The sequence below is a fragment of the Acomys minous genome (genome assembly GCF_964271855.1).
Source record: "Acomys minous genome assembly, chromosome: 3".
NCBI lineage: Eukaryota > Metazoa > Chordata > Mammalia > Rodentia > Muridae > Acomys > Acomys minous.
In genome coordinates, this window is record NC_140485.1 from 104,184,935 (window position 1) to 104,201,916 (window position 16,982).

General features: G+C 42.7%; 1 protein-coding gene across 10 annotated transcripts in view; it reads right to left on the reverse strand.

Moving 5' to 3' along the window:
* The window catches only part of FAM184A (family with sequence similarity 184 member A), a 113,654-nt gene that overhangs the window by 13,576 nt on the left and 83,096 nt on the right, over positions 1-16,982 (reverse strand). For 6 of the 10 annotated variants that reach the window (XR_014778283.1, XM_084777304.1, XM_084777310.1 and 3 more), the window contains 5 exons: positions 12,567-12,779; positions 7,030-7,183; positions 3,151-3,278; positions 1,470-1,654; positions 899-1,045 (listed from right to left, as the gene is read on the reverse strand). Coding sequence is in view for 9 of the 10 variants with exons in the window: in XM_084777304.1 (XP_084633430.1) it covers positions 899-1,045; positions 1,470-1,654; positions 3,151-3,278; positions 7,030-7,183; positions 12,567-12,779 (827 nt within the window). In the remaining variant the exon portion in view is untranslated. The remainder of the gene's footprint in view (positions 1-898; positions 1,046-1,469; positions 1,655-3,150; positions 3,279-7,029; positions 7,184-12,566; positions 12,780-16,982) is intronic. The other 4 variants (XM_084777309.1, XM_084777307.1, XM_084777308.1 and 1 more) reach the window with 1 other exon arrangement.

Genomic DNA, 16,982 nt, shown 5'->3' on the forward strand with positions numbered 1-16,982 from the left:
CTAAACCGACCAGGGGTTAGGTCAGAGAGACAGACTGAATTCAAAGGGAGTAGTCTGCAGCAGTTTCTAAGTATTCGGGAAAGAGAGGGACTATTAATCTTCTTAATGAACATTAAGAAATTTGTACAAATTTTAACTTGAATAATAGGGCTACTAAACTTGAGTAGTAACTTTATTTGTAATGATTCTACTTTATAAATTTTTAAAATTAAATAAAACATTTAAATGCTAATTGTAGGAATTCAAGCAGTACTCAAGTATTAGGAAATAAAGTCTTTGCTCTCTTCCGTCCTTATTTCCTACCTGCGTATTTACTAAATGGACCCACATCATTAAAAATGTGTTTGTTTTGAAGGGTGTTTGGGGTTTTGTAAAATATATGTTGACTTATGCATGGGCTTAGAAAATTTCTATTGTTCACAATATACTAATAATTTCACATTATGTAATAATCACACTTTGTGATGTCACCACAGAAGTGATGTGCCATGGGGAGCCTTCTGCTTTTGTTGATTCTCAAGACAGGGTTTCTCCGTGTAGCCTGTCCTGGAACTTACTCTGCAGGCCAGGCTGGCCTCAAACTCACAGAGATCTGCTTGCCTCTGCCTCCTAAATACTGCGATTAAAGGTGTGTGCCTGCACTGCCCAGCAAGCATTCTCAAGATATGTATCATTTTAGCAGGCCTGCAGCAACAGCAGCAAATGAAACAAAACCATTCAATGGCCTTATCCTAAGTACAGAACATACACAGCACACTGCAGTTACATCTGTAACACAGCACTTCCATCTTCTCACTAATAGCATTTTTATTAGCCTCAGACAGTTAAGGTGAGCTTAGACACAGTGCTCCTCTGTTTATTATCCCACATGAATGTTCTTTAATGCAATATGACTTACGACACTTGTAAAGCTGCATTTATTTCCTTGAGTAGCTCATTAGTCTTATTAAAATCTGCCCGCATCATATTTTTCTCTCTGAGGTGGTCTGCTGTCATGACATCCAGCTCTTTCTCAAGTCTCTTGTTTAAATCTTGTTCATGCAACCTGTTTGATTTATTTTTAGTTAAGAAAATGTTATTCTGAGGTCAAGTTTTCAAAACTTCTATGTTCTACCAAATTTGAAATGCCCCCATTTTGATATAATATATGGGAAATTTATGTAAACCACTTAAGATAAGCTATATAGTTTGCTGTGAGCAAAATCTGTCTCCTTTAATGCTTTTTCTAACAGAACTTTTAACTCTTTACTTATAGTCATTTCCCCAGAGTTAATGAATAATAAATACATCATCAAAGTGAAGACATTTTTTTTTTCCAGATGACATCATACCCACCACACATTGTAAAAAGTGATCTTCACTATACTGCTGGGAGGGCAGGCTAGGCAGAGACATGGGAACATACTGCTAAGCATTCTGCAACAGGATTTTAGACAACAATGCATCGTCTGCTCTAGTGACTGGCATACCTCATCTGCTGGTTGGATTCACTTCGTATTCTGAGAATTTCTTTCCCCTTAAGTTCCAGCTCTTTCGTTAGGGTGCTTATGTTCTCTTGGAGGTGGTGGACCTCCTTATCCAAGTCCGAGATGTGATGATCTCGGTGGCGGACTTCCTCTTGCAGGTCACTAATTCTGCACACGTGCTCCTTACTCTGCAAAACCCAAAAAATGCTAACCATGTTCTACAGATTTGCCCTCTGTGCTGATATGAGAGGGAGGAAATGACAATTTTGAATATTAAGTATAATCATTCTGACAAGGCTTCAAAAACAAACTTCCTGGGGCTGGAGAGATGGCTTAGAGGTTAAGAGCACCGTCTGTTCTTCCAAAGGTCCTGAGTTCAATTCCCAGCAACCACATGTTGACTCATAACCATCTATATGAGATCTGGTGCCCTCCTTTGGCACATAGGCATCATGGGGGCAGAATACTGTATAAATAATAAATAAATAAAATCATTTAAAATAAACCCCAAACTTCCCAAAATGAAAAACCTCAAGGTCCTGTCTCTTCCATAGAGCTAGGAAGTACTTATATGACTACAGTTGCAGTATCAGGGCTGTAAGGGACTCAAAAGATCGTGAAAGCATAGCTCACTCGTTTTAGAATGAGGAAATCACTACTACTTATGAGCTGACTTTCTCAAGGGTAACTTATAATCACAGGCAGAGTCAAGAGTAGATCATGGGTCTCTTAGTAAGTTGTATAGATCTTGTAGTAAATGCTGCTGTCATTGTCCTTTAATCTCGAAAGGATTTCCATCTTGGGAAGCCCCAACACACACTGCATGCTTCGGAAAGGCTTTCAGTGCTCTCCATACAGTTATTCCCTACAAGTCAATGTTTTCTACAAGTTCTGTAAAGTAGACACAGCCAACTTTACTGGAGGTGGAGCTGGGAAGAACAACTTCCCTCTATGGTTACAAGGTGGCTCACTTAAAGTGTCCTAGCAATGAAGAGCAGATCCAGGCTGAGCACTTAACATGGGTGAGCCAACAAAGGAAAAGCTGTAGGTGTAATGAGCTAACACAGCTTTCCCTGCACAGTGCCAATGGCTGTATCCTTCCATGCAGAGATATCTTCACTAGCACAGATTATCAAATTAAAAGCAAGTATGCCAGACCAAGGAGCAAAGTTTTCAAAGTGTAAGCAGTAGTGGCTAATTAATACATTGTCAATATGAGTTAGCTTTCTTCTTATTGAGGACCTACTGCTTCTGTATAGTTCTGTCATCCAATATGACCGTTTAGTTTTGGTCAAATTAAACTACATAAAATTGAAAATGTAGTTTCCTGGTTGCACTAGAGAAAGCTGGGCTATGTGGCTACCCTACTACAACGGCCCTCCCAGACACAGGACGGTGTGTTGTCATGGACAGTCTGGCTGAATAGCACTATCCTCACCCTTGATAACTTTGATATTTCAGTGTTTATTTTTCTAAGATGCAAACAAAATGCAAAATAATCAATCAAAAGGTCAGAATTTAAAATGTAATTTTATAACTGGCATACAAAAGTAGGGTTGTTCATTTCCTCTGAAAAAGGAAGTTCTTTGTCGTGTGCAATCAGCAGCTACTACCAAGTACCTTTCCTAGCATGAGAGCCTGGGGGACCGGATCTAAGGAGTCAGCAGAGAGCGTTTGCACATACCTGCCGTCGGCTGATGTCCATGCTTCGCTCTATTTCCATTTTAGCTGCTGCCAGTTCTTGATGGTGATTATGCCGTAATAAATCAATCGAAGCTGCATGTTGATGGTTTAGTTCAGAGCGTAAGGAAGCTGGAATGCAAAGAAAAGGTGTTATACAGTCTCAAAATACTACTAATACCTTAGGGGAAACATTAGAAATTAGGACATTGGTAAATGGGCATAAAATAGACTACCATATACGGTTGTAGATTTGAAATCTACTTAGCTTTGATGAGGATATGAGAAGTGCCAAGAGCTTACATGACAAAGATATTTTTGTGTGTGTGTGTGAATTCAGTTTGAAGATAAAGTGGTGGTGAAGAGGAAATGTTTTTGCTATTTGATATTATGAGGATAATATGGACTTCAGAGATGCATATGTTGACAAATGTTTAGAAGGCAGCTTGCCTCCCAGGAGTAGTTCCCACACACACACACACAACATCCCTAGACTACGCAAACTACTGCCTGACAAATACTCTTAATGATCTTGGGGCATATACCATTCATTAGAGTTTGGGATTGGTTTTTAATTTTAATGTTTTTTGAGACAGGGTCTAAGGCTGCTTTAGGATAAGCACACTATCCAACCAGGACCTTGAGAACTTGGTTCTGCTATGTCTGTCTCCCATGCACTGGGGCTACAGGCACACTTTATGCCTAGCCCTGGAGCTAATTATTTCATACTCCTCACAAACATTTACTGAGCAACCACAGTATCCTAAGAGAGAATAAAATGTGAGACTGTCTTTATAACCTCACAAGCTGCAAGTGAAGACACTACGCCAGGGAACCACACAGGGTATCAGAGGTTAATATGTATAACGAGAAAACAGGGGTGAAAACACCATATTTCCGGAGTCAGTGATGGGATGGATCACAGAGAGACTGTCTAAAAGATGGAAGGACTAAATTGGGGCATCTAAGTAGAGAAGAGGTGCTCTCACTGCAAGAGAAGCCAGAACCTGGTCCGTCCTACAAGCAGGAGGCCACAGGGCACACAGTGCCGTGAAAGACAAAGGGACCTGCATGGAGTTTTCTTTAAACTTCAGGCCCATGGTTCTCAAGCTGGGAAGTGAGTGGCTGTGTTTCTGACATGAATGAGACTTGAGCATTTTTCATATGGAGATGCAAGTGAGTAAAAGGCAAGTTACGGATTTTGAGGCTAATCTGTGAAATTTGGTTGAAAAAATGCTGCCCTTGCTGGTAGCTGGCCCCCTTCAGCTCCTCTTGTGGTCTTCACAGAGAACATAAGGTCAGTTTCTCCTGGTGTTAAGGGCTTTTTTAGTGGAAAAGCTTGCCAGATGCTGTTGTGAAGAGCCACGGAACGATTTAAAGTGGGAAGTCTCGCGTGAAGAGCCACGGAACGATTTAAAGTGGGAAGTCTCGCGTGAAGAGCCACGAAAGGATTTAAAGGGGGAGGTCTCGCGTGAGGTACCAGCACTTCAGAGTTTTCTCTGACAGTAAATGGGAAAATAATCTCTGGGAAGGCAAGTCAGGAGGAAGGTTATGATAACAATCTTTCCAAAAAAATAATAAAAGGGGCTGGAGAGATGGCTCAATGGCTAAGAACACTTGTCCTTGCAGAGGACCCAGGCTTGGTTCCCAGCACCCACATGGCAGCTTTAACTCCAGTTCGAGAGGAATCCAACATCCTTTTCTTACCTCTGAGGGCACCAAGCACGCATGTACTACACAGACATATATGTAAGCAAAAAACTCATATACATAAAATAAATTAAAAAAAATAAATCATATGGCTTTGAAGTACGTATGACAGAAAGGCTGAACAAGAGAAAAGAGGCACAGAAAAGAAAAAAATATCACTGATAGGCAAAATGTGGTAGTGAAAGAAAAAAGATGCTTCCATTTTCCCAGGTTTGACAACTCAATAACATGTTGCCATTAATCAGAGAGGGGAGCACAGGGGTGGATATGTACTTTGGACAACAGGGAGGTGGCAAGATCATATTTGAAAGTCAAGTTTTCAATACATAGCAACAAATACCAATTTAATGTATAAAACCAAGAGGCTTGATCTAGAGGCACCCATTTCAAGTCCCTGGCACACAGGTGAAAGCTGAAGCTATGAGCAGATAAAAAGGAAAAGGCTTAAAAAAGAAAAAGGAAGAAAAAAAAAAGCTAGAACTGAATCACAAGCAAAGCAGTATTGGGTGGAAACAGGTCAAATAGATGAGAGCAAAGGGTCCAGAGCAGATAGTCACAACAGTGGTAATACACAGGAACAAGAAAACCAAGTGCAGAAAAGCCCCACAACGTCAGCGTGGCCAGATGTGCACATAGAGACAATGAAATGAGAGCCAGCCAGTGACCACAGCACAAAACTCAGTGATAACATCGGGCAATGTATTCTCCTGGCGGTGATAGGAAACAGATCTGTGTGCTGAATGTAAACATGTTTTTATATCCAAGTGTGGGGTGTGAAACAGACTTATGTAAGGGTGTGAGGTGTTTTTCCTCTGAAAACAGACTTGTGAGAGAATACGTGGTGTTTGTCCACTGGAAGGGGAACCGCCTCTTGCGGGGGCATTGTCTTTGCCAACCAATAAACATCCTGAAAGGATATGTTTGTGTGTGTGTGTGTATGCCCAAAATAAGAGATAAGAGGCAAGGCATTTTAGTTTTGGCTGTTCATCACTCTACTTTGAGATTTTCCTAGAGAGAATCGCTCCAGTGAACGCTTCAAGGCTCCGGGTTCTGGCTGCTGCTCTGGGTTCCAGCAGCTGCGGTTGCAGTCACCTTTGCTGAATTGCTGGTTTGCTGTTTAACTGGTCTATTGGAATCCTGATGACTACACCAGTGGAATCGCTCCAAGGAACTGAGTCTAAAAAGGTCTATCTCTTCTGTTCCTATTAACCTCCTTTCTCTCCTATCTAGGGTAGGTAGGTTGGAAGGGAGGTAAAGCATTAAAGAATCTCAAATAAAGTAGGTTTTACAAAGTTCAAAGCCGACAGTCCTCAAGAACCTTGACAAAAGACTGGTGTCTAGACTATATAAGTAGGATTCTCTTTTTCTTTTCTTTGGTTTTTTGAGACAGGGTTTCTCTGTGCAGCCCTGGCTGTTCTGGACTCACTTTGAAGACCAAGCTGGCCCCAAACTCACAGAGATCTGCCTGCCTCTGCCTCCTGAGAGCTGGGATCATAGGCGTGTGCCACCATGCCTGGCTTATAAGTAGAATTCTTAAAACTTAACAGCAACAATGAAGACTCCATCCAAGAAGGAAAACATGAAGTTCCTGAGAACATGAAAAATATTCCACCTCTCTATCCATTAAGGAAATGTAAAGTGAAACTATGAGATGCTATGGCATTCTTATCAGTATAGCTAACATACAGTCATAATATCAAATCCTGGTGAGAGGAGGGGGGAGTGGGTCATTCACACAGTGCTAGTAGATTGCAAAATAGCAATGGGGTGCATGTGTGTGCGCGTATGGATATGTGTGCGACTGCATGTGTTGGTGATCACATGGTAGTACATGTTTGGTGCATGTGTGAGGGGAGATGTGGGGTTGCATGTGTGGGTGCATACATGGGTGTATCAGTGGGTATGTGGGGGCTGCTGTCCAGTGACTTATTTCTGGGATCCCCACTTGTCCTCCATGAAGACAGACACGTTCTCAGATCGCAGAGGAGACTGCGCCATTCTAGCCGACATCTTTTGCCCTTTCATGTAGTAGCATCAAATAAAGCCTGGGGCCCACTTAGACCCGCATCTGACGCCCCAGAATGTAAATACGTGGCTTGGTACTTCCTGATGACGCTTACAGTGGAAGGATGCACAAGCAAGCACGACAGGATTATAACCCTTTCCACAGTACCGAGCATAGCCTTTCCTTCGTCTTCGAGCTCAAAGCGGAGCGTCTGGAGCTCCTGCTCCATCTCCATGCGGAAGCCCTCCATGGACTCTCGGTGGGCTTCCTTCAGTGACTGCAGCTCCGCCGAATGCTTCTGCTGCAAGTGACTCTCCAGAGCCTGCGCAGGAGACGTGAGTCAAGTTATTAGGCAAGAGTATGGGAAGCGCAACAGAGAATGCTTCGGGGGCTCAGGAGTTAGCAAGGGTAAGCTGCTGTAGCTCATTTCCATGAAAATCAGATATAAAGTAACTGGTACTAGAAAACAAATTCATTGGGCCAATTCAGCAGAGAACAATGAATTCTGACACTAGTTTGGCTCAACATATTTTGCTGAAATTGGAAATACAGACCTTTAGCTTCAGGCGGTTTTTGAATGAAATCATTTTTCTAAAGTTGCTAAGGATACAAATTACTGAAAACTAAAGGGGAGGAAAATCTGTGCTCGCACACAGGAGAGGAAGAGGGTGTTATTAGGAAAACTACACAAAGCCTACTCCTTGTTTAGGTTTGCCTAAGCACAGTGAGGGGGTTTAGGAAACTTCACTCTAATCAAATAATTTACAGCATTTTAAATAAAATATCTGTCTGAGAAAGCAAATTTTCTGAGACTGATTAGCTAGAATTTTTCATTGTTGCATGTTTTTTCCTTAAATGTTTCCTACAAGCTGGTGTGTTGAACACTTGCTCCCTGGGCAGCTGTGTGGACCCTTTAGGAAGTGGGTCACTGTAGACAAGACACTGAATGGTGTAGCGTGGGACCTGGCTATGACGGTCACTCTGCTTCCTGGACTGCAGTGATGTGCACTTCAAGCCCCACCCTGCTTCGCCCAACTTGAAATGGTGAGGCAAGGCAGTCTTTTCTCCCGGGAGCTTTTCTGTGTTGTGGAGCCCTGGCCTCTGAGCATTGTGGTCTTGAAGTTAGAGCAGCTGTGCTGCCCTGCAGGAGACTGAAGAGACTGAGCATACTAGCGCTCTGTCATAGAAGGGAGACCTGAAGAGACTGAGCATACTAGCGCTCTGTCATAGAAGGGAGACCTGAAGAGACTGAGCATACTAGCGCTCTGTCATAGAAGGGAGACCTGAAGAGACTGAGCATACTAGCGCTCTGTCATAGAAGGGAGACCTGAAGAGACTGAGCATACTAGCGCTCTGTCATAGAAGGGAGACCTGAAGAGACTGAGCATACTAGCGCTCTGTCATAGAAGGGAGACCTGAAGAGACTGAGCATACTAGCGCTCTGTCATAGAAGGGAGACCTGAAGAGACTGAGCATACTAGCGCTCTGTCATAGAAGGGAGACCTGAAGAGACTGAGCATACTAGCGCTCTGTCATAGAAGGGAGACCTGAAGAGACTGAGCATACTAGCGCTCTGTCATAGAAGGGAGACCTGAAGAGACTGAGCATACTAGCGCTCTGTCATAGAAGGGAGACCTGAAGAGACTGAGCATACTAGCGCTCTGTCATAGAAGGGAGACCTGAAGAGACTGAGCATACTAGCGCTCTGTCATAGAAGGGAGACCTGAAGAGACTGAGCATACTAGCGCTCTGTCATAGAAGGGAGACCTGAAGAGACTGAGCATACTAGCGCTCTGTCATAGAAGGGAGACCTGAAGAGACTGAGCATACTAGCGCTCTGTCATAGAAGGGAGAAGGGCTCACCGGCCCCACAGATCCCTCCCTGAGGACATGGGACATTTTCCTTTGGTCGTGTGTGCCACTGCACATAATCTTTTGTTTTTGTTTTTTGTATTTATATTACATCTCAATTGTTATCCCATCCCTTGTATCCTCCCATTCCCTCTTCCCTCCCTCTCATCCCCTACTCCCCTCCCCTATGACTGTGACTAGGGGGGACTTCCTCCCCCTCTGTATATGCTCATAGGGGATCAAGTCTCTTCTTGGTAGCCTGCTATCCTTCCTCTGAGGGCCACCAGGTCTTCCCATCAAGGGGACGTGGTCAAATATGGGCCACCAGAGTTGGTGTGAAAGTCAGACCCCACTCTCCACTCAACTGTGGAGAATGGGCAGGGCATTCTCCTAAACATAATCTTAATTAAACTCATCGGTTCATCAACCTAGACTTGTTGCTTTGGTCTACTGTTGATGTCCTACACTTATTCATGTCTCCTCAAGGGAAAGTTAACAAAACATTCTATCACAGCGACAAAAAAGTAAGTAGGACATCTGGGCGCGGTGGCACAGGCCTTTAATCCCAGCATGGTGGGAGCCAGAGGCAGATGGACCACTGAGAATTCAAGGCCAGCCTGGTCTACAAAGCAAGTCTAGGACAGCCAGGGCTGTTACACACAGAAACCCTGTCTCGAAAAACAAACAAAATAAAAGGAACAAACAAAGTAACTAGGATAGATTCCATGTGACACATTGTTTTAAAGGTTCTGTGGGTGCAACAGAGGAAATGTGGCCCTCCAGGTACTTAAGGCTGAAAGGTGACACAATTTTTATTGTTTTTGTTTTACTGTAATTTCTTGTTGTTGTTTTTTTTTCTTTTTAAAAACTTGGTCTTGATTTTATTTTTTAACATTTAGCCAAATCTATTCAATGAAAAAGGATAGCATTTTCAACAAATGGTGCCAGTCTAACTGGATGTCTACATGTAGAAAAATGCAATTGGACCCATATTTGGCCCTATGCACAAAACTCACGTCTAAGTGGATTAAAGACCTCAACATAAAACCAGAGACACTAAATCGGTTAGAAGAAAAAGTCAGGAAGAGCCTGGAACACATAGGCACAGGAGACAACTTCTTGAACAGAACACCAACAGCCCAGGCCTTAAGGTCAACAATTAATGAATGGGACCTCTTGAGGCTGAGAAGCTTCTGTAAGGCAAGAGACACTGTCAACAGAACAAAGCGACAGCCTACAGACTAGGAAAAAATCTTCAGCAACCCTTCATCTGACAAAGGTCTGATATCCAAAATATATAAAGAACTCAAGAAATTAAACACCACAAAACCAAACAAACCAACTGAGAAATGGGGCTCAGAACTAAACAGAGTATTTTTAACAGAGGAATATCGAATGGCTGAGAAACACTTAAAGAAATGTTAAACGTCTTTAGTCATCACAGAAATGCAATTCAAAATGACTCTGAGATTCCATCTCATACCCATCAGAATGCCTAAGATCAAAAATTCAAGTTACACCACATGCTGGTAAGGAAGTGGAGAAAGAGGAACACTCCTTCATTGCTGGTGGGAATGCAAACTAGTACAACCATTTTGGAAATCTATCTGGTGCTATCTCAGAAAACTGAGAATAGGGCTTCCTCAAGACCCAGCTATTCCACTCCTTGGAATATACTCAGAAGATGCACCAGCACACAAGGACATATGTTCAACCATGTTCATAGCAGCCTTATTCATAATAGCCAGAACATGGAAACAGCCTAAGTGTCCCTCAGTAGAAGAATGGATAAAGAAACTGTGGTACATTTACACTATGGAATACTACTCAGCTATTAAAAACAAGGATATCCCGAAATTTGTGGACAAATAGATTGAACTAGAAATGATCATAATGAGTGAGTTCACCCAGAAGCAGAAAGAGTCAAATGGTATATACTCACTTACATCTGGACACTAGTCCAAGGGGCATGTCCCATGAAAGTCTTCACTTACCAGGAAAATGGGACAGAGGGGAGGACATCCTATTGGGACTCTAGGTGAGAGAAGTATGGGAGAATGGGGAAATAGAAGGATCCAGAGGGTCCTAGAAACCTACAAGTAGAACATTATGACGGGAAGATTTGGGCCCAGGGGTGCTGCTCCAACTATGGCACCAGCCAAGGACAATATGTGCAGTAAACTTCGAACCCTGAACCAGATCTAGCCAAGGGACAGGACAGTCTCCACAGTTGAGTGGAGAGTGGGGACTGACTTTCATACAAACTCTGGTGCTCCATATTGGACCACATCCCCTTGATGGGGAGACTGGTGGCCCTGAGAGGAAGGATAGCAGGCTACCAAGAAGAAACTTGATACCCTATGAGCATATACAGGGGGAGGAGGTCCCCCCGCCCCAGTCACAGTCATAGGGGAGGGGAGTAGGGGGTGAGCGGGAGGGAGGGAGAACTGGGAAGATACAAGGGATGGGATAACAATTAAGATATAATATAAATGAATTAATTTTAAAAAGATATTTTTAAAAAATATTTATTTATTATGGATAGTGTCTTTGCCTGCATGTACACCTGCATGGCAGAAGAGGGCACCAGATCCCATTATAGATGGTTTGTGGTTGCTGAACTCAGGATCTTTGGAAGAGCAGCCAGTGCTCTTAACCTCTGAGCTATCTCTCCAGCCCATACTGTAATTTCTAAAATGAAATATTTATGAGACTATGCCATATAACTAGGGCAACATTTCTCTAAAAGAAAAGTGGTATTTTAAAATTTAGCACTTGGCTGCTTATTACCATATAAAATACTTTTCAAAAGCAAGCATGAGTGTCTTTTGATATGGGTAAAATAAAGATTGTCTCATTGAGACAGAACCTCCAACTAGGTAGCTTGACTATTTAATGACAGCACAGACACATTTCAAGCTCTGACTCCTTTTGAAGATCAAAGTTGAATGACTTTTAATAGTCCAAATGTGTAGCATTTAACTACCGCTAAGAGTCCATGTTTCACTGCAACTCATAAGGAGCAGCTGATGAGATTTTAACCTAGTAATGCAGCCGGGCTGTTCCTGACTTGTTTTTGTTTCTTTGTTTGCTTTGAGAAAAGTTTTCAGGTAGCCAAGCCTGTACTCAAGTGAGCTCTACAGCCAAGGAAGACTCTGATCTGCCTGCCTCCACCTCCTGCAGGGATTGTAAGAATATGGCACTGCACTCAGCCTATCAGGCCTAATTCTTAACCAAAGGTTTTCGGCACATGATTCATAGATTACAACTTACTATATTAGTAAGATGTCTATTGTTTGAACCCTTATATTTTTCTAAAATTATTAATTTCTGTATATAAAGAAAATATTTTTATTTTCATAAAATAAGGACTCTTAGGTTAATAGTTGATGTCAAGACACAAACACAAAAACGTTTGAAAATCTTTAATCACTGTTGAATTCAACCTTAGTAATTTATTTATACCATTTGTCAAACTAGTGTCTCCAAGCAAATAAAAAGATTTAAGAATCAAGCTTTGGGGCTGGAGAGATGGCTCAGAGGTTAAGAGCACTGTCTGCTCTTCCAGAGGTCCCGAGTTTAATTCCCAGCAACCACATGGTGGCTCACAACCATCTATAATGTGATCTGATGCCCTCTTCTGGCCTGGAGGTGTACATGTAGGCAGAGCACTGTATACATAATAATAAATAAAGAAATCTTTAAAAGAAAGAAAGAAAGAAAGAAAGAAAGAAAGAAAGAAAGAAAGAAAGAAAGAAACAAGCTTTATCTGCAATCTGTATTATGTTAAAAATGGTTGTGTGAGTGTGTTCTCTCCAGGGCGTGCTTTCCTGAGGTCACTGGGCCTTACTTACCCTTTGTTCCTTCTCCTTCTCCTCTTCCATGGTTTGGAAGGCGAGGGCGTGTGCTTCCTTCAGAGACTTGTGCCTCTGCTGGTGCTGCTCCTCCAGCTCTCCCAGCTCCTGTGTGAGCCGCTGGCGCTCCTGCGTGAACTGCGCCTGCAGCTGCTGCAGAGACGTCTGCGACTGGCAAAGCTGCAGCTCCAGGTTCTGCTTGAGCAGGGAGATCTAAGCCAGGAAGACACACAGCAGAGACTAAACGCAAGGCACGCTTCGCAGACTGCCCACCCGAGGGGAAGAGTGGGTCAGCAGATCTGACGAAATAACCGTCATAAGTTAACATGTGCTACAATAAGTAAATAATCCATCTATTCGTATTGGGCATGCGTATGGTGCGTGCTTGCGGAGGTCAAAGCAAAGCTGCATGGAGTTGGAGCTCTCCTTCAACCTTCATGGGGCCGTGGGAATTGAACTCGAGTTGCCAGGCTTGACTGCAAACACTTTATATGCTGGGCCATCTCACCAGCCCAGAAATCTAATCTTGAGTTCTCACCAGTTTAAGTGTGTCTTCAGAAGTTACCTTGAAAATACCCAATTGCAGAGCTTGTTACATAGTGGAATTTGTAACTAAGAAACCCAGTGTGCACCTTTGGTGCAATACACGTAATATTTACAATATGAACAGGAACAGGCAGTAACTACCACTATTGTATGGTTAAGTCTCCTTCAGGAGATAAACTACAGGTTAAACGGCTTCTCTGTGAGGCAGTAAGTGTAATAAGTCTATGGGTTCAGAATGAAGATCCGCCTCTGTTACTAGCATCTACACCTCTCCGCTGTGTGGGAATGGGGGGTTTCCGTACCCTGTCACTTAGAGCAGCTTCTAGCATACAGGGACCGTGCAATAAGAGTTAGCCAAGATCATTTGATGGCTGAAAACCTGATCTTCTGCAAGATTTGTCAAGTTAATTATTTATTTGGTGTGTGTGTGTGTGTGTGTGTGTGTGTGTGTGTGTACCATGTTTGTGGGGGTTCCCACAGACACTAGAAGAGGGCATCAGGTCCCATCTCCTGGAGCTCAGGCTATAGGCTACCAGGCATGAATGCTGAGCCTCAAAACTAGGGCCTCTAGAAGAGCAGTAACTACTAAATTCCATTAAGTGAAAATTGGCTTGTTCCTTTTGAAATCTAAAAACATCAGCTTTAGCATGTCAAGCATCATCTCTGTCTGGTTTTAATTAAAATGAAGTCTTTTCTAATCAATCTTACTCTAGAAGAAGTCTGAAGAGAAGAGGAATTTAGAGTCCAGATACAAAGATGTAAAATATGCCCTGTAAACAACTTAAGGCACCATTCACTCACACCTAACCAGAACAGTGCCTGCGGCCTCCAAAGCCAACAGCAGAGGGCGCTCTACTGTGAGCAGGAGCCCTTTCTCTTTTTGATGGCAACAACTTTCCTGCTATTTATTGGTGGCAAGAACGTGCTTCGCAAAGAAAGCACATGAGAAAGAAGGAAGACTTGGGAAGCAAGGCAAGAGGGGAGCGCTCTTACTGGCCAACAAGGAAGGGTACAAGCAGCAGGAGTTAGTCTCTGCAGTGAGCCTGGCTGAAAAGTGAGCTACAGGAAGGGCCTGGGACAGAGCTACAACCCAGGACTAATGGAAGAGTCAGCACATGTCGTCATGGACTTAGCCAAGCCCTGGTAAGAAACGATACAATTGACATTGATGCTGGAACTGTCATTATGTACTCTAAAGAAGCTGTTTCACCTGTTGATGTTTATGAATTATTAATTTGTATACATTGGTATGTTTCAAAGATGTTACAGATTTGGGGGCCAAAGAAGGAGTTATAAGTCTCTGATTCCAGGCAATTCGACTTCTTAAAAAGTCTGTTGAGTCAGGGTTTTATTCTGCAGCTGAGGCTAGCCTGGAATTTATGGCGATCCATCTGAGTTCAGAGATTATGGGGTGTGGACTATCACACATGGCAACTTCGTCAAAAAGCCACAGCAACAGGTAAGGCCACGCCGCGGAATAGGATTATAGTTAATGTGTCCACAGTTACTTCAAGATGAGGTGAGTACTAAGAAGGTCCCAGAGAGAGAAGACAGCCACAAAGCCCTGAGCACGGCTGAACACAGCTCTGTAACGGGGAGAGTCCGTCTCTGCTCAGCGAGCAAGGCCTTGCACTATAAACGGCACCCATCCTGTCTCTTACAGGGTTATTTCTCGTCTCAGCATCAGGGTGGCTCTCATGGGGACTGCCTCGTGCTGCCCCGGAGCTAACTTGTTATAGGAAAGTCGGAGACTGTGTGTGTCACATGTACAACCTTAACAGATATTCTCAAAGCTCTCCCTCGGCACCTGACCAAGAGGGACCTAAAATCTATGGAGCATTTCTCCTCTAAGCTGTATGCCCCAGCACAGCCTGTGCTCATCCAGAAAGGACAGACATGAAGTTTTGCTTTGCCCAAAGGCACGAATTAGGCTGTCAGTGGCCCCAGATCTCACCCTCTAAACCAGTGGCCTTCAATTTTCCTAATGCTGTGACCCTTCAATAGAGTTCCTTAGGTTGTAGTGACCCTGCAACAATAAAATTATTTTTGCTGCTGCTCCAGAGCTATAATTTTGCCACAGGATGGATCTCACGGTGACTGCCTTGTGTTACATTATGATTCATATGTGAGACATTCCCCCCACCCACCCACACCCACACAAAGAGGTCACAACTCCCAGGCTGAGAACCACTGCTCTAAATACTTAGGTTAGTGAAAAGCCAACTACTGCCCTTACAGATGTTTTATTTTTGTCATAACCTGCTTTAAGTATTCACTACCTCCATACATCTCCTATTGTGTTAACTGGACCCCAGCTGTGTCAAATGGTATTATTCTGATTACAGACTGACTTACACTTGAACAATTTAAAAGTGAAGCTTATGAGGAATAACATTAAAATAAAAGAACCGCCACAGCGATATAATTATACATTTAAATATAAACGATATTTCCCCAGCTTAAATATTGTACACTATAACATACTTTACCTTAGAAGAACTTCAATAAAATTATTTTCCAACTTAGGATGTATGATTAATACTGAAATACACTCTAGAAAGTAATATACATTATATGTAGACAGACACCATGCAGTTTAGTAGTTAAATATCATTATTTTGTATTCTTAATTTTGGAAGCAAACATACTATAAAGTCTTCACATTCATGTTCAATGCAGCAATGTGAATTATACGCAGAAAGCCTTATCATGCCATGCAGCACTGCAGTAAACACACCAGTAGGGCGGCGGGAAGTAGTCAGCCTTTAGTTAGCAGGAACATGGCATACCATCAGAGAGGACAGATAATGAGCGAAGCAGTGTAATGGGAACTAAAGGGTTATGGCAGTTATTTAAGCATCTGCGTTTAATATAGCTTAGAAAGCACGTATTAATACCAAACAGCTTTAATTCAAAATAAAATAAAACAAGGATGGGGTCCACATTAAACGTTTGGACAACCTTGATCCATAAGACTGCTTCAGAGTACGGAGCAGCTAGGAAGACGCTCACTGAATGGCGAGTGAGAAGCAGCAGTTGCTTTGAATTTTGCTCTATACTCACATTAAGTACTGCGAGGCATTTGTGCCTTTATGTGTTATACATTTTTAAACGTTTTATTCCATTTTTAAGGATGTATTTATTTTTATGTGTATGTGAGCTCTGCCTGCTCGTTATGTCTGTGCACCACCTGCTTGCAGTGTTGCAGAGGCCAAGTGGTCCTCCTGGGGCTAGAGTTGCAGAAAGCTGTGAGCTGCCATGCGCCTGCTAGGAACGCACCCCAGGTCCTCTGGAAGGCCAGTGGGGATCTTAGCTGCTGAGCCATCTCACCAGCCCTATTCAATCCATTTTAAAGAAACACAAGAATCTTTATTTCAGAACAAATTAGTCCTTACTGTAAGAATTCCTACCAGTCCACATAACCAAGTAATGTGTTCTAGATTTGCAAACAATAGAAGGTTTAACTGCACTGACAGTGATCGCCAGTCTCCGGTCCCTACCGTTTAATACTGCTTTCTGAAAATAAAAGCTTTGCTCTCTTTTAGAAAATATGGTATTAAGGACAGATTTTTGTAGAAATATCAAAGAGAAAACACATTAAAATGTATGGTTTATTTTATGGGAGGGAGGGAGCTTTGCCTTGCTGTGGAGCCCTTCACACGTGCCCTGGTCCTTTGCCACCTCTGTGTTGAAGCTGCTCAACAGAAATGCTGGAGTGAAATCTAGTCATTTAGTAACTTATTAGTATTCAAATAGACTGTACTGTTAACTTTAAGTAAACAATTCAAGCCTAGGGTGGCCCGTGCCACAGGATGCCAGCACAGGCACAACATTAACCTGCCAACTTTTTTTTTTAAAAAAAAATGTGAT